We start from the raw sequence: 26116 nt of genomic DNA on the forward strand, positions 1-26116 counted from the left end.
ACCACACTGGTACAGTCTGTGTGCTGTGGCTCCTTCAATCCCATGACGAAAATAATGTCTTAAAAATTAGAACTGGTCAAGTGGAAGCTCATAAGACATCATGAGATATCAAGAAAAAAAAAACAAAATCAAAAGAATGAAAAAATGGTAGGAGATATGAAGTATCTCATCAGAAAAACAACTTAGAAAATAAACCAAAAGGAGATAATTTTAAGAATTATTGTATTACCTGAAAGTCATGATTTAAAAACAAAGCTTACACCTCATATTTCAATAATTTAAAAAGGAAAACAGCCCTTATTATCTTAGTTCCAGGAGATAAAATAGAAATTAAAAAAATTCTCAAATTTCCTCCTGAAAAGATTCCCAAATGAAAATTCCCTGGAATATTATAACCAAATTCCAGAACTCCCCCATCCTGGAGAAAATGTTGTAAGCAGACAAAATGAAACAATTCAAGTACATGGAGCCATAGTATGACACAAGATTTAGCCCCAAAAGGTACAAGAACTAGGATTACAACAAAGAATAACCTATCCAACAAAACTGTGTGCAATCTTTCAGAGAAAATGGATATTTAATTAAATAAAATACTTTCAAGCATTTTTGAGGGAAAAAAAACAGATCTAAATAGAAACTTTGACATTCAAACCTAAGACTCAAGTGAAGTCTAGAAAGGTAAACCTGAAAGAGAAATCACAAAAAATTCACTTAAGTTAAACTGTTTACATACCTATATGGAAAGACAATAGATAGTTAATGTTAGACAATAGATAATTAATAGATAATGAAGCAGACTGTTTTTTATGTTGTATTTCATTGTGTTTTGTTGTCCTTATGGTTTCTCCCATTCATTGTAATTCTTCTATGCAACATGACTGGTGTGTAAATGTATTTAATAGTAATGCATGTGTAGAGACCATAGAAGATTTCATGCCATCTTGGAGAGGGAGAGGGAGAAAACTTAAAACTTATGGAAGTAAATGCTGAAAACTGAAAGCAAATAAATTAATAAATTTTGGGGAGAAGACCAGTCTTAACTATGTTAGATAACTCCTAAGACCTTTATCATCATTAGGGTAGTTAGGAGTTTACATAGAAAGAGAGCACTCAGGTGTGAGTCGATTATTTTAGGATGGCTTCTTAAAAAGTGGAGTGAGAAAGAAGGAAATACTGGGAAAAGTAAGAAAGGAGTGAAAAAATGGGGGAAATCATCTCACAAAAAAGAAGCATGAAAGCAAGAGCTTTTATAGTTAAGGGGATATGGGGTATGGGTGTTGGGCAGTGCTTGAACCTTACTGTCAGAACTGGATCAAAGAGGGAAGAGAATATGCATGAGTGTGTATGTGTATACACTTAGGTATTTACATATATGCACATACATGCATACTTACACACACATATTATACACACACACACAATTAGGTATATAAAGCTTTCTTAACAGGGAAATAAGAAGGTAAAGAGATAAGGGAAAAGAAAGGTGATAAAAGAGACAATAAATTGAGGGAGACAATAATCAGAAGCAAAATAAACTTTAGAGGAGGGGCAGGGTAAAAAGAAGGAGAGACAGATAAACAGAAGGAATTTGGATGGAGGGAAATGCACAGCTAGGAGCTGTAACTGTGATTGTGAATGGGATTAATTCACCAACAAAATCAAAGTAGACAGAACAATCCAAAAATGTGTTGTTTAAAGGAGACACACTTGAAACAGAAAGACACACACAGAGGTAAAATAAGAGACTAGAACAGAATCCACTGGCAGAATCCAACTGAAGTAAAAAAAAAAAAAAAAAAAGGTAAGAGCAGCATTCATGATCCCAGACCAAGCAAAAGAAAAAATAAATCTAATAAAATAAGATAATAAAGAAAACTTTACTAAAAGATATAGACAATAGCTATCTGGCCACTGGAACAAAATGGCTCTGGAGGAGAAAGTGAGTCTGGTGACTTTGCACTGCTCTCCCTCATTTAAATCCAACTTACTGGATTGTTATGTCATCATGCCATGACCCTCTTCAAGAACAAAGGACAAACAACAGTCTTAGTGAGTAGAAAAGGAGTTGCCCACTGCGGATCAAACTAAATACGGCCAATTGGGTAACACAGCTTTCTGTCTTTATCCTTTCTTCTTTCTCTCTCTTTCTTTTTTTCTTTCTTTTCCTCTGTCCACATAGGATATCACACCTTTACATATGGACACTTTACCCAAATGGAATATAAATATTAATCTCTGAAGCTTTTTTTATTTCTTTCTTAAAGACTAGCCTTGATAAATGTTGGAGAAGATGAGGGGAAGTTGGAACACAAAATCAGTGTTGCTGAACCTGTGAGCTGATCCAACAATTCTGGAGAGCAATTTGGAACTATGCTGAAAGAGCTATAAAAATGTGCATAGACTTTGACTGAGCAATACCTCTTCTAAGGCTGTATCCCAAAGAGATCATAAAGATGAGAAAAGCACCCATATGTACAAAAATATTTATAGCAGCTCTTTTTGTGGTGGCCAAGAAACTGGAAACTGAGGGGATGCCCATCAATTGGGGAATGGCTGAAAAAGTTATGGCATATGGATGTAATGGAATACTATTGTGCTTTAAGAAATGATGAGCAAATAGACTTTAGAGAAGCCTGGAAAGACTTATATGAACTGATGCTAAGTGAAGTGAGTGGAACACTGTACACAGTAATAGCCACAGTGCACAAAAACTGATTTTGATAGAATTAGCCCTTCTCAGCAGTTCAAGGGCTGAAAACCTTTCCCAAGGATTCGTGATGCAAAATGTCCTCCATATCCAGGAAAAGAACTATGGAGTTGGAACAAGAATGAAACAGACTATTTTTTAATGTTATATTTCGTTGTGTTTTGTTTTGTTGTTCTCATGGGTTCTCCCTTTCATTGTAATTCTTCTATGCAAAATGACTGGTGTGTAAATGTATTTAATAGTAATGCATATTTCATGCCATCTTGGAGAAGGAGAGGGAGGAAATTTGAAACTTATGGAAGTAAATGCTGAAAATTGAAAACAAATAAATTAATAAATTTTGGGGGGAAAAGACCAGCCTTAAGCCCTAATCACTCTGGCTCTCATTGTTCGGCCAACAATAGGTCCCAGAGCAAGCCCTACTTGGTCATTGTTTGTACTCTTATTGACTCAGAATGAAGGTAAACAGTAATTGTTTCTGTTTTGGTCAGAAACCTTGAGGGTATTTCCCTCCTGAATTTATTTATTTTTTCCTTTTTTTGACATAAGGATAGAAGTCATCCTCTGTCTTCTTTATTATTAAACCTTAGTCACTGAATGGATATTGCCTTAATCAAATTGAATCCTGGTAAAGACCTTAGCTTGAAAAGGTCAAGGTCCCCACTGTATCCTGGCCCATCTTCAGTTGTTTTCATCTGTATCTGGTCACAAATGTATTCTGTATGTATGAATTCAGAAGGCAAAGACCCTCAGAGTTTCTGGGCAAAACAGAAACAATCTCCAGTTGTTCTGATCTCTGTCTGACCCAAATGACTCCAAGGGAGTTTGATGGCAATCAAATTAGGATTTTTTGCTGATTTTGTTTTACTAAAAGTGCCTCTGATTGAATAATATGATCAAAGAAGATTTTCCCCACCCATTGCTGGGCCTACCCATTAGCTTGATTAACGGAATTGTTTTGTAGAAAGGTCCCAAGTACCTCTTGTTTATTCTATTGAGACACTGGATCAGAGAGTTATGCCCTCTAGCTCTGCAAAGTGTTTCAATACTCTGAGGGTGAAGTTTTACTTTGGGTCTTACTGACTATAAGTGTTTATTTGGCCAGAAGAGGACTCTGGGAAGCAAGCAGCTAAGGAACTTGGAGAAACTCAGATGTTCCTGTGGGAAGTAAGGTTCTGTTGTCCATATTCCTAGGTGATAGGGGTTGTGACCTAGCATGGACAGATTGGAGGTCAGAAACTATGGTGCAGGCCCAAGGAGCTGTGTGAGGAAACTTCTATCAGAAAGGAGAACATGGAGTCACATGGCCAGGGAATGGTGTTGCAGGAGATTCAAAGTTCAGAAAAGAATATAAGAATCCCCATCTTCCTGCACATGTTGTAGTCTTCCTGTAGTCTTTCTGTAACCTTACTAGGGAGGCTACTCATCCATTCAGGGGGAGTGAGTGTAAAGATTAATAAAGGCTTTCCTGATTTCACAACAGCTATTGTTCTTTATTTAAGGTGAGCATGTTTCTCACTGTTGGGGGCTTGTTAAATGGGCTCACTTCTAACATTTCCTATCTGGTAAAGATGTATGTATGTTAATGGTCAGACATTTTGGACAGCATGTCTGTTGACTTTTGATTTCCCTGTATTTTCTCTGAAGTTCAGAGTGTTGACTTTTTCTCCTGAACTATCTGAATGACACGTGCTTGACTAAAGTGATTGTTAACCCTTCAAGAGCTGCCTTTTCCTTTAAAGAAGCAGATCAAAGAACTTGTGATAGCAGGCCCACCTGTGTATTTTGGGGTGCTTACTGACACAGGGAGAAAGTGAGATTGTTGACTTTGCGCAACCCTCCTTCACTTAAATTCAATTCACTTGTATGTCATGGCATCACTTCTCTCATGTTATGGTCCTCTTTGAGTACAAAAGACAAAAAAAAGCACGTATAAAAATAGAAGTATATCAGGGGTAGGAACTCATGGCCTCGAGGTCACACATAGCCCTCTAGGTCTTTAAATGTAGCCTTTTGATTGAGTCCAAGTTTAATAGAACAAATCTACTTTATAGAAGGATTTGATCTGTAAAACTTGGACTCAGTCAAAAGACTACACTCAAGGACCCAAAAGATCACAGGTGGCCATGAGTCTGCAGGTTGCCCATTCCTGGTATAGATAATGAAGTATATCAAATATTTTACAGGTTGTTTTACAGGTAAAGGTTCTGTTTCTCAAAAATGCAGCAAATTGAGTCAAATTTAAAAAAATAAGACCCATTCCTCAATTGATAAATGATCAAGGACTATGAAGAGGCAGTTTTCAGAGAAAGATATCAAATTTGTCTATAGTCACGTGAAAAAAAGTTCTAAACCACTATTGATTAGAGAAATGCAAATTTATATAATTTTGAAATATGATCTCACTATTTGAAATGACAAATGCTGGAAAAGATTTGGAAAAATTGACAAACCAATGAACTCTTGATGGAGTTTTGATCTGGTCCAACTATATTGGAGAATAATTTGGAACTCTACTACAAAACTGCATATCATTTGATCCAGCAATATCACTGCTAGATATGTATTCCAAAGAGATCAAAGAAAAGGATCCATACGCACAAAAAAATTTATAACAGCTCTTTTTGTGTCCATTAAAAATTGAAAATAGAGGGGTTGCCCATTAATTAGGGCACAACTGAATGAGTTGTGCTATATGAGTATAATGGAATGCAGCTATGCATAAGAAATGATGGAAGGAATGATTTCAGAGAAATCTAGACCTATATGAACTGATGCAAAGTGAAGTGAATCAAACCAGGAAATCATTGTATAGAGAAACAGCAATATTGTAATCATGATCAACTCTTAAAAACTTAGGTATTCTGATCAATAAAATGATCCAAGGTAATTCAGAAGGACTTATGATGAAAATTTCTATCCACCTCCAGAGAGATAACTGATGAAGTCTGAGTACAAATTAAAGTATAATTTTCTCACTTTATTTTTTCTTTTTTTTTTTTTGAGACATGACAATGAAAATTTGTTTTGCATAATTTCACACTTCTAATATGTATCATATTGCTTGCCTGCTCAGTGAGTGGGGAAGGGGCTAGAGGAAGAAAATATGAAATTCAATTTTTTAATGTTAAAAAATAAATTAAAAATTAAAAAGAGCAATTGATTTCCCAAGGTTACACGAGCAGTATATGGGTCAAAAGTAGGACTTGAACTCAGGTTTTACTGACTCTGAGATCAGCTCTCTGAGCTTTCTATATCATTATGCCTCCTAGGGAATAATTCTCTTAAAATATCCCAGAGAACTCTTATGGAAGAAAGATTAAAGAACCAGTTTACCTTGCTCCAGTAATAAAATATTAGGCCAAATATATGAATACTACAAGTCAGCATATTTTCAACTAGTTTAAGGAAATATTTCTCAGCTATGCTAGTAGTCCAAAAATTGTATGGTTCTTGTTAGGTAGGGGAGAGTCATTGTAAGAAAAAAGTCATAACTGACATGGAGAAATAGGAAAGTTGGTCTAGAGACAATCTGACAAAATTGTTAAGCAGTTTCTAAAACAGAATCGAGGACAAAACTAGGATTACAACCATTTTAATAACAAGATCCAGACTTAACTCTAATAATTATGAAGTTTACAATAAGGTTTTCTTTTAAATGGAGGATTCTTTCAATTTGCTGTGTTCATTTGTCATCATATGTGTTTTTATACCTGGGGGTGGGTGATTAACCCCACCTCTTAGGTTTCCTTGAATTTTCTCCAGGGAGACAACTGTTCCCCTCAATAGCTATTCAAAAACAACATGGAAGTCTATTTAGCCACTCAGGAAGAGTCAGTGTGCTTCCTACAGTAAAGAGAAATGGATTTCCAGTCAAAGGACCTTTATTCATATCCAACTTTTTTGCCACTTACTAAGTGAATGGCCTTGGGCAAATAATTTCTCCTATCTGCACCTCAGTTGTTTTATCTATAAAATGAAGATGTTGGACCAGATGAACTCTAAGATTCCTTCTCACTCTAAATCTAAGATCCTATGATGGAATTTCATTGCAATAAGATGCTAAGATTACTCTGACTCAGGGTTTAGGGAACAAACTGAGAATGGAAAGAATTTGAAGGGTCAAAGTAGTCAGTGGTGGAAGAATATATAATTGAAATGGCTAATCCCAAAACCAAGACTAGGAAAAGAGGGAATTTAGGTCAGAACTCAGGGAAATCTTAAGAGGATATAACAGAGTTTAGTCAAGTTTAATCAAGGCAAATAACATAAGAAAAAGTTAGGACCAGACATTGTTACCAGAGAGGAGAATTTTACAGTTGAAAATTTTGAGTAAATAGTAAGGCCTGAAGTGTTATCTATCTGATAGGGACTTAAAATATCATGAAGACAGAGGACAAAGCAGTTGAAGAGTTTACAGAATGAAGAAGACAAGGTTTGAATTTTGAAGTCCTCAAGGAATGTGGCAGGGGAAGTTGGGAGGGGGAGAGACTAGTTTGATTTGGACTGAAGTTCACCAGCGTTACATTCCTGACATGCTGCTATATCCAAATTCTTTATAATGCTAGTATCCTGTACTAACTGAAAGAGCCTCCACTTACCTTCCTTGCAGTCATGTTTGTTCTCATGAAGTACAAATCCATTTCGGCACTGACACATGTAGCTTCCCACAGTGTTGATGCATTCATGTTGACATCCACCATTATCCTTTGAGCATTCATCTTTGTCTAACACAGAGATACATAGGAAGGTATTACATGGAAGAATAGACATGATAATTGTAACAGAGGAAAAAAATCAGTTAGTGGATCTTTTAGTCCAGAATACTGCAAACTAAGGCAGTGGTTTCGTTGTTCACAATTTCTTTTTTACTGTAACTTAGTTTTACCCATTGATTATTCAGCCTGCAACCTTGTACCATGGAATAGTCCACCATTTTCCACTCAGATAATTCATACCAGTAAAATGACTTATATCCATTCCTCAGTGGAGCTCACTGAGGTAGGAATGGGGTACAAGAATTCTTATTTGGGGATTGGTACTGACAACAATTCTATTTACTCCCAAACTCTTACTCAATTAAATTATTTTGACTTACAAGGAGAGATGCTTTGGAAATAGTTTCAACAGAGTAAATAAACATTCTATACTGAGAAATAAGCAAAAAGTGACAAATATATAGAACCATGGTTAAACAAAAACATTTATGCTAAACAAGGTACCAGGTTTCATGTAGATTCATTTTCTTAAAATCATCCAGTCAAAGAATACATAAATAAATAAACCTATTGTCGTTGATTTTTTTCCCCTAAGAGCTTCACAAATGTGATTAGCATCTAATGAATCTGGACATTTCAAAACATGCCAAGACAGGAAAAGGCTTTGTTAAATTAACATAAGGAAGAAAACATTTTTATGTGTTTTAAACAAATCTACCATGCTTCTGGCAGTCTTTTTTATTAAGAAGCAATCCTCTGAAAGGGGCTTTTAGTACACTAAAAGTAAAGTAGAACTTAGGACTAGAAATATCAGCTGCATTAATACCTAACAAATTCACTGCAGGGAACAAAGCCAAACTAGATTAGCAGGCAGCCATTCCAGGGATGGCATCAGCTATCACCATTCTTCAGCCACCCTGATGAATATCTGGTCACTGGACCCAAATGGCTGAAGAGGAGAAACTGAGGCTGATGACCTTGCACAGCCCTCTTTCACTCAAAACAAAGTCAAGTGCAAATCATGTCATCATTTCTCAGATGGCATGATCTTTGAAAATGAAGTACAAACACAACCTGTGAGTAGACACAGCTGCCTGAATGGGGTTCCAGTTAGCTTGGTAACTTAGAGGTCTCCCTTTCTTTCACCTCTTCAAAAGAAGATAAATTTTCATATCCAGAAGCTGTCCAGTTAACTTGGGGTACATTGGTCCTCTCCTCTTCTTTTCCTTCTGCTTCCACTTCTGCTTCCTCCTTCTCTCCCCCTTTCCCTTCCCTTCCCTTCCCTTCCCTTCCCTTCCCTTTACTTCTCCTTCTCCTTTTCCTTCCTTCTTTCTCATCTCCTTAGACTCCATACTCTCTGAAGCCCATGGATTGAACAAGGAAGGGTCCCTGTCCAACCACCACTCAATGGCTGTTTTGGACCTTCCTGACTCAGAGTGAATGTCGATAGTAACACTTTCTCTTCAGATATTCTTCAGACTTCTGCTTCTCTCAGTTTGATTTACCTATTTATTTATTTTCTTTTCTATTAAAGGGGCCATCCCCTTGACTACTTTTTAAAGAAGCCTATTCGTTGAATGGGCATTACCTCATTTTAAATGAGTACATGAAAAGACTTTAGCCTAAAAGGTCAAAGTCTCCCATTGCATCCTGGGCTGTCTCCAGTCATCCTGATGAGTATCTGGTCACGGGATCCAGATGGCTTAGGAGGAGAAAGTGAGGCTGGTGACCTTGCACAACCCTCCTTCACTCAAAACAGTCAATTGCAAGACATGTAGTCATTTCTCTGATGTCATGGTCCTCTTCAAAAACGAAGGAGGAACACAACAACAACAAGCTCTCAAATCAAGTAGGACTAGTCCATTAAAATCAGAAGAAGCAGATTATTTCTGACATACATATTCAAGACCACATCACACAGGCTTCTCTCACTTCCACATTCAGAAAAGAAAATAAAGATTATATCCCTGCCACAGGTTAGAATAACTAAGAACTAAAAGCTAACATGTCTTTTATGGAGATCTGGTACAGTTTATAAATAAATGCACAAAACAAGATTCAGGATTCAATGTATGAAATATTTTTAGGATAGAAATTTTAAAGAAAGAGCTGTCACATAACTAGGACCTATTTTAATTTATCATACATGAGCTTACTTTCACAAAGTTAGTTGAGTCTGCTTAACAATAGTTATTAATAAATTGTCAATATTTAAAAAATGAACAAACAAATTTAGATTCTATGAGGGAGACAAAGTATTAGATGACCTTAATGAATCCTCAAACACTTGAAAAACACTTCCTACATAAATTGCCATTATCTGTGCCTTTTTCAAGCTCACTATGGGAATGAAACAAAAAAAAAGTGTTCAAAAGCAAATCATTTCCTAAATTAGAGCATCAATTTTGAAAAAAAAAATGTATACATATGTTATGTGTGTGTACGTGTATATTTGTGTGTTAGAAGGGGGTACAGAAATGACAATAGGCTCTTTCAGGAACAAATGGAAATTTCAAGAATCAAGACAAGGTTTTTAATGCTCAGTTAGTACTTAACAAACAAATGACTTGTACATAGGAATATCTGGAGCAACTAGCACCATTGAAGCCAACATACTTTCTTTTTTTAATTTTATTTTTCATTTTTAACACAACTCATAACGCATACAACAATTCCAAGTTTCAGTCAGGTGATACTTCTTTTTAAAGCATTTACAATATAGACTACAAAAGAATATTTTTTTAAAACATTAACCAACTGAGACACAAATAATATTTGAGTTTGCTAAGTTCACAAGCTCTTGACCTGATTGTCTCCACAGTATTACTAAGAATTAATGTACCTTAACTTATTGTTGCTGCTCTAAAGTCCTAACCCCAATAGCTTAATTTTAGACTTAACGTCCGATGTTCCCCTACCAACAATTTATAATTTAATAGATCTGGTATTAAGCTTACAAACCTTTTGACTATAGGAAATTACCACTAAGAGTAGGGACATTGCAGGGAAATAACATCTCCCCAACTTCATGTCAGTTTCAGGCAGGAGTAGATCGTCAACTTGCATTCAGTCAAGCTTAAAGTCTGCCAGGTGTCAGTGGGGAAATTGAGTCAGGAGAATCCTACCTCACCCTAGGCTGAACAGCCACTCTCCCAGCCTTCCCATGAGTTCACCTTTTGCAGTTCATACCAGCATCTCACAGACATACTGGCATCATGTATTGGAGGCTCAGACTGCCTTTCTTCTATTCATATCTGGAGTTAGACTCAGAAGAACAGTCACTTAATAGTTCCATAACATCTTAAAATAGCAAGTTCCAATAACCAGCCTTCAAATATGATTATAGTTTCACTTTGGCTAAGGGATATCTTTTGAGACAAGTCTTAAGTGGCTTACATGCTTTTCTATGCGTATTCTAGTTCCTGATTAAATAGCAATCATAAAATCAAATCTACCATTAAAACCTTAACTTTTGTATCAATGCCAAATTTTACTCGAGGTTACCTTCCTCTAGGAAATTTACACTAAAATTTTTTTCCTCAAACTAAAGATGTCGTTGATTTATTCTCAGTAATTAATTCAGTCAATAGTTTTAACACTAATTGCTTTTACCTCACTTTGTAACATGTCCAATTTTTCTCCCCATCACTCCCCTCCCCCCACTTCCCAACATCTTGCATTCTGATGACTCCTTCCCTCAACGTACCCTCCCTTCTATCATACACCTCCCTTCCCTTATCTTCATCTTCTCTCTTTTCTTGTAGGGCAAGATAAATTTCTATGCCCCATTTCCTGTATTTCCTATTTCCAGGTTATATGCAATACAAATTCTCAGCATTCATTTCTAAAACTTTGAATTACAACTTCTTTCCCTCCCTTTCTCTCCAACCCCACTGAGAAGGCAAGCAATTCAATACAGACTAAATATGTGCTCTTTTGCAAAAGACTTCCATAATAATCATGTTGTGTAATACTAACTATATTGCCCTCTATCTTACTCTATCCCCCCTTATTTTTTTCCCTCATTTGACCTTGTCCCTTCCTGAAAGTATTTATTTCTAGTAACTCCTTTCTCCCATTTGCACTCCCTTCTATCATTCCCCTCACCCCACTTGTTACTCCTCCCCTACTTTCTTGTAGTGTAAGATAGATTTTCATACAAAATTCACTGAGCATGTTGTTCCCTCCTTCAGCCATATGTGGAGAGAGTAGCTTCACTTTTCCCCTCTCCCCTTCTCCTTTTTCCTCTCCATTGGAAAAGATTTTTCTTATCTCTTTTATGAGTTATAGCCTGTCCCATTCTATTTCTCCCATTCTCTTCCCAGTATTTTCCTCGCTCAACTCTTAATTTTTATTTTATTTTATTTATTTTTTTTGGTGTGGATATCATCTCTTCTGATTCAATACAACCTGTACTTTCTGTCTGTATATGTGTATGTGTGTGTGCATGTACAATCCCTCCACCTACCCAAATACTGAGAAAAGATCCAAGAGTTATAAATATTGTCTTTCCATGTAGTAATGTAAACAGTTCAACTTTAGAAAGTCTTTTATGATTTCTCTTTCCTGTTTACCTTTTCATGCTTCTCTTTATTCTTGTATTGGAAAGTCAAATTTTCTATACAGTTCTGGTCTTTTCCTCAATATGAATGCTTGAAAGTCCTCTATGTCACTGAATGACCATCTATTCCCTTGAAATTTGGTAAGTTGTCTCATTATTGTCATTCTTTTGAATGAAGTTGTTTATAGTTTCTATAATTTGTTGTTTGACCCACTCATTCTTTAGGATTAGACTGTTTAGTTTTCAATTAGTTTTTGGTTTATATTTCTATGGTCTTTGGTTGCATATAAGTTTTATTGCATTATGATCTAAGAAGGATTTATTGACTATCTCTGTCTTTTCGCACTGGATTGTGAGGTTTTTATGCCTTAGTACATGATCAATTTTTGTATATGTGCCATGTACTGCTGAGAAAACGGTATATTTATTTCTATCCCCATTCAATTTTCTCCAGAGATCTATCATATCTACTTTATCTGGAGTTCTATTCACCTCCCTAACTTGTTTCTTCTTTAATTTGAAGTTAGATTTATCAAGTTCAGAGAGGGGGAGGTTGAGGTCCCCTACTAGTATAGTTTTGCTGTCTGTTTCTTCCTGTAACTCCCTTAATTTCTCTAAGAATTTGGATGCTATGTCACTTGGAGCATATATGTTTACCAATGAAATTGCTTCGTTGTCTAAGTTGCCTTTTAGCAGGATATAGCTTCCTTCCTTATCTCTTTGGATTAGCTCTATTTCTTCTTTTGTTTTGTCTGAGATTAGAATTGCTACCCCTGCTTTTTTTACATCAGCTTAAGCACAAAGTATTCTGCTCCAACCTTTTACCTTTACCCTGTGTGTGTGCCGCCATTTCAAATGTGTTTCTTGTAAACAACATATTGTTGGACTATGGTTTTTAATCCATTCTGCTATCTGTTTCCATTTTATGGGACAGTTTATCCCACTCACATTCACAGTTATGATTACTATCTGTGTCTTTCCTTCCATTCCCTTTCCCCTTGTTTATGCTTTTAATTCTTCCTTCTCCCTTCCCCTCCACAATAAAGTTTTAATTTTTTGACCACAGCATCCCTAAGTCTTCCTTCCCTTCTTTCAGGCCCCCTCCCTTTTAATCCCCTTTTCCTTTACTAGTTCTTCCCTCCCTTTTCCTTTCCCCTTCCCCTCCTACTGCCTATAGAGATAATTGTATTTCTATACTTATCTGATTTTGTTTTACCCTCCTTGAATTCAATCAGATTAGAATACATCTGAAACAATGCTCCTCTCCCTCCTCTCTTTCACTCTACAGTAATATATTTTTGTGCTTCTTTCTGTGATGGAATTTATATCTCCAATTGTTTACCCACCTCACTTTATAGATCCCCCTTATCCACTGACTTTTAATATTTTTCCTTCATTCATCATATGCCATTTAATTGTCTTTTAGATGTATCCTCGATTTCAGATCTTCATAGACTGTAGCATCAATGACCCTAGCCATACAACTTCATCAAAAGAATGTTGGTGCTCAAAAAAAACGGTGCTTTGTTTTAGGAAGAATATTAGTACTCACTTAAAATAAACTTTACAGTTTCTCAGAAGCAATCCAGCCCTCTTTTTTGCCTCCTGTTTTATTCTGACCCACTGCCCATTTGTAGTAAATCTTAAGATAAGCATGAAATAAACATGTAACAAATATTGACATACATACAATGATGCGTGAGCTCTACAAGCTGTTCATTTGATTGCATATTCTAATTTGGAAGACAGGCATTTTTCATTTACTTTATTTTTCTTGTCTAGATAGGGCAAACTTTTTTGAGTAATTATTAATCTCATTTATGAAGAAAAACAACGTTTTATGACATGCTGCAGTCATTGCAATCCTAAAACAGGAACATCTCAAGAATCTCACTATCTTAAGAAAATCTTTTTGCTCTGAACTTTCTGCTAGCTCTCCCCCAATAAGAGGCAAATACCTTTTATGAGTATACATCTTGATATTTTATGCTCTTTTTGATCCTAGAATGAGGTTGTCTCCACTCTTTTGTTTTTAAAGGTGAAGAAACACCTCAGAAGCTTTAAAAATCAAGGTTTTGCCAAATCAAATGCTTTTTTAAAAAAATTAGTCAATATACAATAAGCACAAGATGAACTATTTTTAAGCACTTTAAGGATGATTGGGTGATGGTGAAGATCTGTTCCTGTAAAATGTAATTTGCAAAGAAAAAAACCCTTATTGATTGCCTTCTGATTTACTCATCAAGGCTGACTTTGATGCATGTGTAGATTAGAAGGGAATATAGGAATGTGGATTGAAATTCTAATTGTCATCTTGATAGTAGTAATAATATATAGTAGTATAATAATATACTACATATTGTGTAATGATATTTAGCAGTAATAATATCCAGGATTTATCACCACATGCATTTAGTACCTTCTTTTTTCCCTGATACCTTGAGAATTAATCTTTCCATGTCCTAAAAATCATGTTGCCTCCAGCACAGACCTCCTTGGTATACAACTGAATAGAAATCTCTTCTTCCCGTCTATCTTTACTTCAGTGCATTATTACTTCCTTGCTTAGTATAGTAGGATAGGAACTGAGATATTAGGATATAAATGTGATGAGTCCATTATACTTAATGGTAAAAAGAGTTTATTAGTAAAATCTTAACAGGTATTAACCTTTCTTTTACACTCCTTTTAAGTTCATCCTCAAATACCCTTGGAATGATTTTGCTTTGTTGACTCTCTTATTAAAACACAATTTCCCCCCTTCTTTCCATTATGTCTTGCTGTTTTAATAAGTGGAGATGCTCTTGATTTATGTGCATAGGAATAAATGGAACCTTCCATAAAATAAATAGAGGTATCTTCCTAAAACCATCAGCAAGGGGATAAATTAGATGCATTTTCAATATGATCAGGGGTAAAACAAGGATGTCCATTATCATCCGTGTTATTCAATAGGGTATTAGAAATGCTAGCTTTAGCAATAAGAGAAGAAAAAGAATTTAAAGGCATTAGAATAGACAAAGAAGAAACTAAGTTTTCACTGTTTCCAGATAATATGATGATATACTTAGAGAATCACAGAGAATCAACTAAAAAACTACTTGAAATAATAAACAACTTTGGCAAAGTTGTAAGTTACAAAATAAACCTACATAAATCATCTGCATTTCTATATATATTATTTAAAAAGCCCAACAGCAAGCAATAGAAAGAAAAATCCCATTTAAAGCTACATTAGACACTATAAAATATCTGGGAGTCCACCTGCCAAAACAAATCCAGGGACTATATAAGGACAATTATAAAATACTTTGCATAAAAATAAGATCAGATCTAAGAAAGTGGAAAAACATCAGTTGCTCATGGGTAGGTTGAGCTAACATAGTAAAAATGGCAATTTTACCTAAATTAATTTACTTACTCAGTGCCATACCAATCAAACTACCAGATAATTATTTTGTAGAGCTAAAAAAAGTGATATCAAAATTCATCTTCAAGAACAAAAGGTCCAGAATATCAAGGGAACTAACGGAAAGAAATACTAGGGAAGGTGGCCTAGCCCTACCACATCTCAAATTGTATTGTAAAGTAGCAATCATCAAAACCACGTGATACTGGCTAAGAAACAGAGGGGTAGGTCAGTAGAATAGGTTAGGTACTCAAGACACAGTACTCAAGGAATACAACAGTCTACTGTTTGATAAACCCAAGGTCCCCAGTTTCTCAGATAAGAACTCACTGACAAAAACTGCTTGGAAAACTGGATAACAACGTTGCAGAAACTGCGCACAGACCAATGCCTGACCCTGCACACATGAATAAAGTCCAAATGGATATGTGATCTAGGTATAAATACTGATACAATGAACAAATTAGGGGAGCAAAGAATAGTGTGTTTTTCAGAATTATGGAGAATGGAGAAATTTATGTGTAAACAAGAGTTAAAGAATTGATTTCATTAAGTTGAAAAGTTTTTGCACAAACAAACCCAATGCCACCAAGATTAAGAAGGAAGCAGAAAATTGTGAAAGAATTTTTGCAACTAGTATCTGAGATAAAGGTCTCATTTCTAAAATATATATAGAACTGAGTCAAATGTACAAGAATACAAGTCATCCCTCAATTGATAAGTAGTAAAAGGAAATTAACAGACAGTTTTCAGAGGAAGAAATTAAAGCTATCTTTAGTCAAATGAAAATAATCTCTAAATCACTATTGATTAGAGAAATGCAAATCAAAACAAATATAAGGTACCACATCACACCTATTAGATTGCCAACATGACAAAATAGGAAAATGATAAATGTTGGAGAAGATGTTGGGGAGTTTGAACAGTAATTCATTGTTGGTGGAGCTGTAAGTTAATACAACCATTCTGGAGAAAATTTGGACCTATGCCCAAACGGCTACAAAAATGCGCATTCCCTTTGACTCAGCAATATCACTTCTAGGACTGTATCCCAAAGAGATCATAAAAATAAGAAAGCGTCCCACATGTATAAATTATTTATAGCAGCTCTCTTTGCTGTGGCCCAGAACTGGAAATAGAGGGGATAACCATCAATTGGGAAATTGCTGAACAAGTTGTTGTATACGAATATTGTGGAATACTATTGTGCTGAAGGGATGATGAACAGGAAGATTTCATAGAGTCCTGGAAAGACTTACATGAACTGATGTTGAGTGAAAGGAGTGGAAACAGGAGAACATTGTACACAGTGTCAGCCACAGCGAGGGAGGACTGTTTCCGGTAGACCTAGAACTTCACAGCAATGCAAGGATCTAAAGCATTCCCAAAGGACTCTTGAGGCAAAAATGTCATTCACATCTAGAAAGAGAACTATGGCACTGGAACACAGAATGTAGCAGAATATTTTCTCTTCTGTTATGTTGTTTTGGTTTGTTTTTTTCTTATAATTTCTCCCGTTAGTTTGGATTCCTCTATGCAACATGAGTAATGTGAAAGTGTGGTTAATAGGAATGTATGTGTAGAACCCATATAATATTGCATTGTGGAGGGAAAGAGGAGGGAAGGGAAGAAAATCTAAGACTTATGGAAGTGATTGCAGAAAACTGAAAACAAATTAATTTTTTTAAAAAGCTGGGTTATTGTAGGAGAAGGAGGTCATACTCTCTACAAGGTGCATAATTTCCCAAGTGTAATTTCCATTTATGTTTTATGTAAAATGTAAGTTTTCTTTTCTTCTCAATTTCTATTCTAGGTTCACTTCATTTTTCACCTAAAACTTTTTTTAAAGAACTATGCATTGTTGAATTAACTCAGAGTAGTCCATTCAAGTGTGTATTATAATCAGGGCATCATATATGCTATATAAATATTAATTTAACTGCTGATACCTTAATTACGAGATCCTTGTCCAACAGCAAGTGAGTTGACTAAAGGAATGAACCAAATGATTCTAGTAACAGGGGAAACTAGAAGACAAGGAAGGTGTAGCTCCATGGAAGATAGTACATGGTCACAGGTTCTCATTGCAGAGGCAAACAGAAGAAATGGAGTCATTATGAATAAAAATTACAGATGAGCCCAAGAGCAAGTGGAGAAAAATTGCATGATGGATATTTTGCAGGAGACTACAAGATGTAAAAAGCTATTATCTAGGAAAATTATGATTGGAAAATCTTGGACTAGTTGAACAACCTGAATGGTACCTGTAGAACGTTGAAAGACCTAGTGGAAGGCCTCCAGTGATTGGATAAATCATATATGGAGACTAATAAGAGTACATTATTGAGAATCATTTTGTGACTCAGTTTTGAGGTATACCTCTGGAGAAGGTACCTACGTTGAGGAATCCATGGCTGTACTGAAATGTTAAATGTGTGTATGTATATCATTATATGTGTATCTAAAACACAGTACTGTTAGGTCTCAATTAGTAAAAATAATAAATCTCAATGTGAATAAGGAAACCTGTGAAGCAGTTCATTTGCACATGAATTTACATTATTTGAAGTTATATTTCTATAAACTATGACAATTTGCCCAAGCCCAATGGAAATATGTAATGAGAATTCAAATAATGTGACCATTTCATGAAGATTCATTGCTTGCAGTAATCTAGACCTAGAGATATGTCTCTTTATCTAATATTCCTTTCCAGAATTAAAAAATTTAATATGACATTCATCATATGGGTCTAAAAATTTTGAATATTTGTTTTTTAAACCTAAGAAAAAAACAGGAAAACTGAGTAGTAAACGTTTTTCTCATAAAGTGAATTCTTAAAATTCATTCACTTGAATAATATAAAAGATTTTAAGTATATACTTTTATTATTTCCTTTTTTAAGTTTTCAATCATTCATATTTTTCTTCCCTTTCACTTCCCCCCACCTACTGAAAAGAAAAAGAAAAAGGGGTTCCTTTAAAGGACAGAGAAGTAAAACATATTCCCACACTTGACCTTTATCTCTCTGAGAAGATGTTTAACATGCTCCTCGATCTTTGAGCTAAGATGTTATTATTTTCAACTTTTCATAGAACTTTTATAATGATTTGAGTGCAATCTTATAGATAGTAGATACAAATGGTATGCCCAATTAAACAATTAATTAACCAAATTCTAACTTGAATGTAAACTTGTTCGTGGCATCATAAGGTTCACTGAAAACAGTAATAAAATGCCTTTGTCCCTATTTCATTTCTGAAACGAACCTCCTAAGCCCCCCAGAAAATTTTATGGGAAAAGAATTCAACTACTCAGTCATAATCAGTTGTCCATTCAGAAACAGTAATCTCAACAATGCTGCCAAAGAATTTTATGCTTCATATGAAGAACATCTAAATAATAAAACACTAATGATTAACCATCTCAGACAAAGCAAACCGACAGTCTAGTAATAAAATTGTTTCTGGGTCATGAATATGCTAAGGGAAAAAACAAATAAATTGCCATATGTTACTAGCAAAAGGATATAAAATTTGAGGCTCTAGAATTAGCTAACATATGTTTATGTACTGACTATATCATCTAGGATGGTTTCTGGTATCTACTTATTAGTCTTACCAGATGAATTTATAGTAGATGATATTAAAATTAAAATTGCAAACAGGAAGAATTATTTCCCAAATAATGGACATAAGTGAACACAGTTTATACTTAACTGACAAGTGCAATCACAGGTTTTGACCAAGGTAGTAGCTTAATTATAATAAAAGAACAAATTGATGACAAGATTAAAAGCTTTCCACAGATGTATTGGAGAACAAAAGTTTATATGTGTTTTCTTTATGTGTACTATCAAATGAAAAGTACTTATTGTTTGTTTTATTGTCACAGTTTAAGAAAGTACATAACTATGGATTAGAAACCTGGATTTTGAAAGATTAATCCAATTAACAAATTTTAAAATGTGCTATAGTTTTAACATATTAAATTTTACAACATAGATAACATGATGTAAATTAGCCTGGCTATTAGAAAATTTAAAGCTAGACGATCTCTTTGAAAGTTTACTGCATAAAAATAATATGTAAACACAACTATAACACACATTTACAGATAACATACTTTCTTATTGCACAAAGATACTAAGAATCTACTTTGAAAATAGCTGATGTATACCTGAGACAGAAAAAAAATAGGATTAAAGTTGGTTAATGGGCAAAATAAGGAAAAGAAGTCAGAAAATTCATAGTGAGTATACTTTAGATCATGAACTGTATCTCAGTGGAGCATGTTATTTTTATTTTTTTTTTAAATATGTTGCTGTAGAACTAAGATTTCAACAGCATAATGGACTTTTGGTGAGAAAACTCATTTTGCCAAAGCAACCCAGAAAGTACAATGCAATGAGTTGTTTTGGGCTCTGATATGTTAAGTGACTTTTTCAACATCATATAAATGTAAAATGAAGTCTTCCTGAAAGTATTCTTGGCTCTGCCTTTGGTTCTCTATCCACTACACAATTTTATCAACTAAGTTTTATACCCTAAACTTGCCTTAGACATTATAAATTTTTCTGTGAGATCAGGGGAGATATATTGATGTTCATATTGTCCCAAGAAAAATAAAGCATAATCTTATGATTAATTATGTGTAAGACTCATATACAGTGTGACAAACATGTATAGCACACATATTTAGGGGACACAATAAATGAGGAAGACCTGAGTTTAAATCTGGCCTCCTATGTGATGCTGGATAAGTTGTTTAACTGCTTTCTGCCTCAGTTTCTTCATTTGTAAAATTATGATAAAAATAGCACCAACCTTCCACATTTGATGTGAGGATAAAAATGAGGTAATATCTGCAAAGTGCTTTGCAAATCTAAAAGTGCTTTATAAATGTTAGCTATTAATAAATAAAATATGCAATATGTATATATAATATACACCTAAATATATGTGTGTGTATGTAAGTGTGCAAAGAGAAAGAGAAAGGGAGAGAGAAAGGGCAGAAGGAAAGAGGAATGGAGAAAGAGGGGGAGGAAGGGAGAGGGAGAAAGAATTTAAAATGAAATATACAAGTTTTTGATAATATGCTACTTGGTAAATAAGCAATTTAAAAAAATAAAACTATATTTAGAATGCTGTGCTGTCCATGTGTTTAGGAGCAATTCATTACCAATAGAGGAAAGCTAATTTTGAATGACGTCAAAATTCCAAGTCTTTGGTCATCCTGGCTAAGTATATAAAAGAAAATGGATGATACTGAACACCTGGTCTTATATAATTAGAGGTTCTCCTTATACCCCACAATCATTTCACTTTCCATACCTGAGAAGAAATGAGCTTTGAAACCCTTCTTAGAAACAGTGTTGTCAGATTTGAATTCAATCCTCATATTGTTGAACTGGGAAGTGATCACTTCAGGTACTTCTGCCCCACAAAATCTGCCATGTAATTTGGAGTCTGAGGACAATCCACTTCGGATCTCCACATAATCATATTTGCAAACCTGTTGCAGGGGTAAAAAATCTTCATTTCAGTCAACTTAAAAGCATTTTAGAAGAAAATGCAAGACCTTTGAGGTTAGGAACTTTTCGGTTTTTGTCTCTCTATTTCCAGCAACTTGTTTATCACAATAACACAGCACCACTAAATCTTATTACCTGTCAACTATTTAATATTTATTTTTTTTCCAATTGAACTGACCTTTATAGATCTACCATTATATAATGTCCTTGACACCCTAAATTTTCTGCCTTTCTCTGTCAGAGAAAGTTGAAGGCTGACAGCTAAGGGGAAAACAATGAAGAAAAAGTGTTTTCATATGATTATGGGATCATGGATAGAACAGACTAATCAGATGCCATCTACTTTGCCTCCCTAATTTTTCAGATAAGGAAACTGAGGCCTTGATAATATGTGACTTATTGTATAAAATGCAGACTTGGAGTCAGGAAGTCCTGAATTCAAATTCTTCTTCAGACATACACTGGTTGCCTGACCATAACAAAGTCATCAAGCCACTCAATCTTTTTCAGCCTCTTCCCTCACCTGTAAAACAGGAAATTATACCACCTACCTTATAATTGTGAGGATCAAATGAGTGTCTGTGTGTGTGTGTATAAGTGTATGCATAAGTATGTATGTATATATGTATGTGTGTGTATATATGTATATAAACACATATTATGTGTGTATTACATGTGTATGTGTGTGGGAAGAGTACATTGCAAATTTTAAGGCACTATAAAAATACCAGCTATACAAATGCTAGCTTAGTGATAAGAAGTAAGAGACAGTAAAAGGAAGGAGGAAAAGAGATGCTCCAAGCAGCTACAAATGTATAAGGGAAACAGAGCAGAGTTAAAATCTTTACTGGTTTTCAATTTAAAAGTCACAAACATGGAAGATGGAGGAAAAACAGGACACTTTGCCTTTAATAATTCAAATCCAAGGCTCATAATCACATCTTTTTTAAAATCCAATAAATAACTTTAACTTGAAATTTACATTAATTTTTTATCCTCTTTGAATTAATTGGTGGAATGTCTACTTGTCCTTCAGAGAAGTGGGGGCAAGAATTCCTATTAAAACTGCACTTATTTATTTTGTATGCAATGTTCTAATTTCACATGGATGGAAGGAGTTAAGTGAACACAAAATATCCTTTGATATTCTTTTTATTAAGTATTATACAGATGACTCTGTGATCCATTACTAAAGTTATTCTACTTACTGTACATTTTGAATTCCTTAGAGAACATGAATGACCTCTGTATATAAAAGTGCAATTAATGTCTTTGAACAATGCATATATCTTACCACTGAAACTAGGTTTTTGGGATGCTAATATAGTGATTAATAACCAAAACATCCTTAGAGAAAAAGTAACTATTTTCTCTATTTGATATCACCACATCTATTTTTTTTTTAACAAAGAGGAAATACAAGATCAAACAAAGGTACACATGTAAGAAAACATTCTTTGCTAAGAGCAGAATCTTCTTGTTTCAATTAAAAAAAAAGACTAATATAACCATTTAGTACTGACTTCTGTTTTGGGTAAGGAGAATGAGAAAGCAAAATCATGAAATTTTAACTTTTGTCTGAAATTGTACAAGCCAAGTTTTGCTTAGGACACATTTATTTTATAGCCAAGTTATGAACCTATGAAAATATCTAGTTAAAATTTTTCAAACAGTAATGCCCTTATAATTTAAGGAACTCTGGGATGTTTTACAAGGTTACTAAAGTCCCTTTTTTGTGAAAGAACTACTACTTCTAATAGTATAATAGTATCTAACCTCATTAGTATCTACCCTCATTTTCTGTATAAAACATTTTACTTTAAGTACCTTCGCCCCTGAAATTTCTAAACTCCTTTGATTCATGTATTATTCATGGATTCAAAATGTGAGTTATCTATTATGAATGGATTTTTGAAGAAAAAAAACTGTCCTTCAGGTTGAAGATTTAATGAAATCATTGTATTGATTGGGAAATCACAACCTTTAAACTAATCAAAGTTTAGAGCATATCAATGGATTTGTTGCAACTGGTATACATTTTCATTTCATTTTATTTTTCATTTCAATGAGTTCTCACAAAATTTGTGACATATATATGTATGTATGTGTATATATATGTATATATATGCATATATATATACATATATATACACATATATCTGTGGAAGAAGACAATATGAGTTTTTAGAGAGGATTTTGGATTTGAAGTCTGAGGTCACAGGTCTGAATCTCAGCTATTTCACCTACTATTTAGAATACTTTAAGTAGGTCTTCCTGGGGCTTAGTTTTCTCCTTTGTAAACTGAGTGGTTAGATTAGATAATGTTCAATCTCTTCTATTTCTAAATCTCTGATTCTATTATCAAAAAAGAATATAGGAAAGGGTTGCACAGAATTTGAAGATTTAATGTGTTGAGATCTTCCCTGATGACTAATCAGCATATAAGAGGGAATTCTTCAAAAATAAACTACTCTGAGATTGCTAGAGTAGGATATTCTGTATATGTAGCATATACCAGGCTTTAAAGCACTCTAAGCAAAAGGTATGTGTCAATCTGTTTTCTTTTATAAAAACATTATTTAATTTTTAATTTATGGAATAAAATGAATAATTCCATAAGATAGTATAATTTAATAAATCATCAGTACAAAGTCAAGATGCTAAGGCATATGCAAAGGAGAAGAAAAAGGAGAAAGCAAAATGAAAAGAAAAAACAAATATGAAGAGTAGACAAATAGAGAAAGAAATAAAAGTATTTAGGATCAGGAGTTGTAAAATAGTAGTCACAAAAGTCTTAGTTGTTATTCTGTTGCAATCACTATCCATGCATTTAGCACATCTACTAAATACTATTAAATTAAAATGCTTGGAAATGACTAGTATTTTAAAATAAATAGGAATAGGAAGAATGCAGAGGAAGCAGTGAAGAAAACTTTTTTTAAAAATAATGTACATATTCCTGTCTCTGGACTCTGGTTTGTTTTTTTCTTTATTTCAATGCTCAGAACAAGTTGACAGCTAATGTATATGTGTCTCAATGTTTTCATTTCCAGGTCATTCCTATGGGACCTCCAGGGCCAAAAAAATGGTTTGTATGCTTTTTAATCTTTGTTTTTGATGTTTATCTCCTACCCCCAACCATTTTCAAATAGAATAATTCTTTTCTCAATGCTGCCCATCAGTCAATAAGTATTTACTTATCATGTGCGAAAAAAAATTGTGTAAAATTCTAGGTATACAAATAAAAAAGCAAAAACAACCTGCTCTCAAGGAACTTATGCTCTTAGAGAGGAATTCACAATATGTAAATAATTAGACACATAAACTATATGTTCCAGTACGTAAAAAGTAATCCACTGGGATTAGAACACTGAATGTTTACTATTGGGAAATTGGTGATTCGAGAATGAAGGGTATCAGGAAAGTTGGGACACTAATTCATTTATGGTGGAGCTGTGAGTTGATCCAACAGTTCTGGAGAGCAATTTGAAACTATGACAAAAGGGCTATAAAAATATGCATACTCTTTGACCCAGCAGTATTGCTTCTAGGGCTGTATCCCAAAGAGATCATAAAACTGAGCAAAGGACCCACACGTTCAAAAATATTTATAGCAATTCTTTTTGTGGTGGCCAAGAACTGGAAATTGAGGGGATGTCCATCAACTAGGAAATGGCTGAACAAGTTGTGGCATATGAATGTATTAGAATACTATTATGCTATAAGAAATGATGAACAGGCAGACTTCAGAAAAACCTGGAAAGATTCATATGAACTAATGCTGAGTGAAGTGAGCAGAGCTAGGAGAACATTGTACACAGTTACAGCCACAGTGTGAGAGGACTGTTTTTGACAGACAGACCTTCACAGCAATGCAAGGACCTAAATCATTTCCAAAAGACTCAAGATGCAAAATGCCATCTACATCCAAAGAACTATGGAATCAGAATGAAAAATGAAGCAGACTATTTTCTCCTTTGTTATGTTTTGTTTTTTTTCTCATGGTTTCTCCAATTCGTTTTAATTCTTCTATGCAACATGACTAATGTGAAAATGTATTTAAAAGGAATGCATGTGTAGAACCCATGTAAGATTGCATGCCATCTTAGGGAGGGCGGGGGGAACTTGGAATTTATGGAACTGACTGTTTAAAACGGAATTAATAGATCTGGGGAAAAATAAAATATAAAAATTACTTTAAATATAAAAAAAAATGAAGGATATCATCAACAAAGCAGAAGTATTAGTACACATAAAAAGGCACTAACTTTACCTTTTCATCTTAACCAAGCGTACACTCCCACTTTGAGGCATTCCTTGCTTAGTGTGATCACAAGTCTACCAATGAAAAATATACTAACTTCCCCCAATGGATGTTTTCATTAGGATTAAACCAATGCAATTGTGTTAATTATTTTCATAGAAAAATACAAAAAAGTGAACCTACGCCCATACATTTCAGTTATTTCATAAACCAAAAAAAATGCTGCCTCTGGGTGACTGGAATTGCCTAGAAACAGTTTAAAAACACTCAACCAGTGTTAATAAAATTCATAAACAATGACAGAAATAATCTGCACAGCAGGAGACTCTACACATTTCTATTATTTAAAAAAAATAATTTTAATCTTTCCCAAGATCATAGATCTAGATTAGATAGAAGTGACCTAAGAACACTTCAATTTTACAAGTTACAATTGAGGAAACTGAGGCGAAGGTAGCTGATGTGATCTATCCAAGACCACATGACAGCAAATAGAAAAACCATCATTTGTATCTTTTTTTTTTCCAATTTTTTTTTTATTTTCAAACTATCTTCAGAAGTTCTTTGAATGGGATAGGGAAATTGCCATGTAATCTTTACTTACTTCATTTCCTTCTAGTTCAAAAAATTCAAATTTCATAGAAATTTGGTACTGGGTTGGAGCCACCACCTGCCAAATGCAGTTTTTATTGGGAGGGTATTCTTTGGGCCAACCTGGAGTGGTTATGGTGCCATTGAGCTTTGTCAGAAGTCCTCCACAAGCAGCTGAAACAGAAGAAAAAAAGGTTTTTTCTTTCTCCAAACCTCTGGAAACCACCTCTAAGAGCTCTCACCTATCATACTGATTACATCCCCTCACTGAAAACAGACACATTGCCTCCCAATAACTGGCAGTATTTGCATCAATAAAGTCAAAGTTTGAGT

General features: G+C 34.4%; 1 protein-coding gene across 4 annotated transcripts in view; it reads right to left on the reverse strand.

Moving 5' to 3' along the window:
* The window catches only part of TLL1 (tolloid like 1), a 410556-nt gene that overhangs the window by 69082 nt on the left and 315358 nt on the right, over window positions 1–26116 (reverse strand). For all 4 annotated transcript variants that reach the window (XR_011973863.1, XM_072639726.1, XM_072639725.1 and 1 more), the window contains exons 15-17: window positions 25797–25957; window positions 20729–20909; window positions 7309–7434 (exon numbers count right to left, since the gene is read on the reverse strand). Coding sequence is in view for 3 of the 4 variants with exons in the window: in XM_072639726.1 (XP_072495827.1) it covers window positions 7309–7434; window positions 20729–20909; window positions 25797–25957 (468 nt within the window). In the remaining variant the exon portion in view is untranslated. The remainder of the gene's footprint in view (window positions 1–7308; window positions 7435–20728; window positions 20910–25796; window positions 25958–26116) is intronic.

This window comes from Notamacropus eugenii, chromosome 2 (assembly GCF_028372415.1).
Source record: "Notamacropus eugenii isolate mMacEug1 chromosome 2, mMacEug1.pri_v2, whole genome shotgun sequence".
NCBI lineage: Eukaryota > Metazoa > Chordata > Mammalia > Diprotodontia > Macropodidae > Notamacropus > Notamacropus eugenii.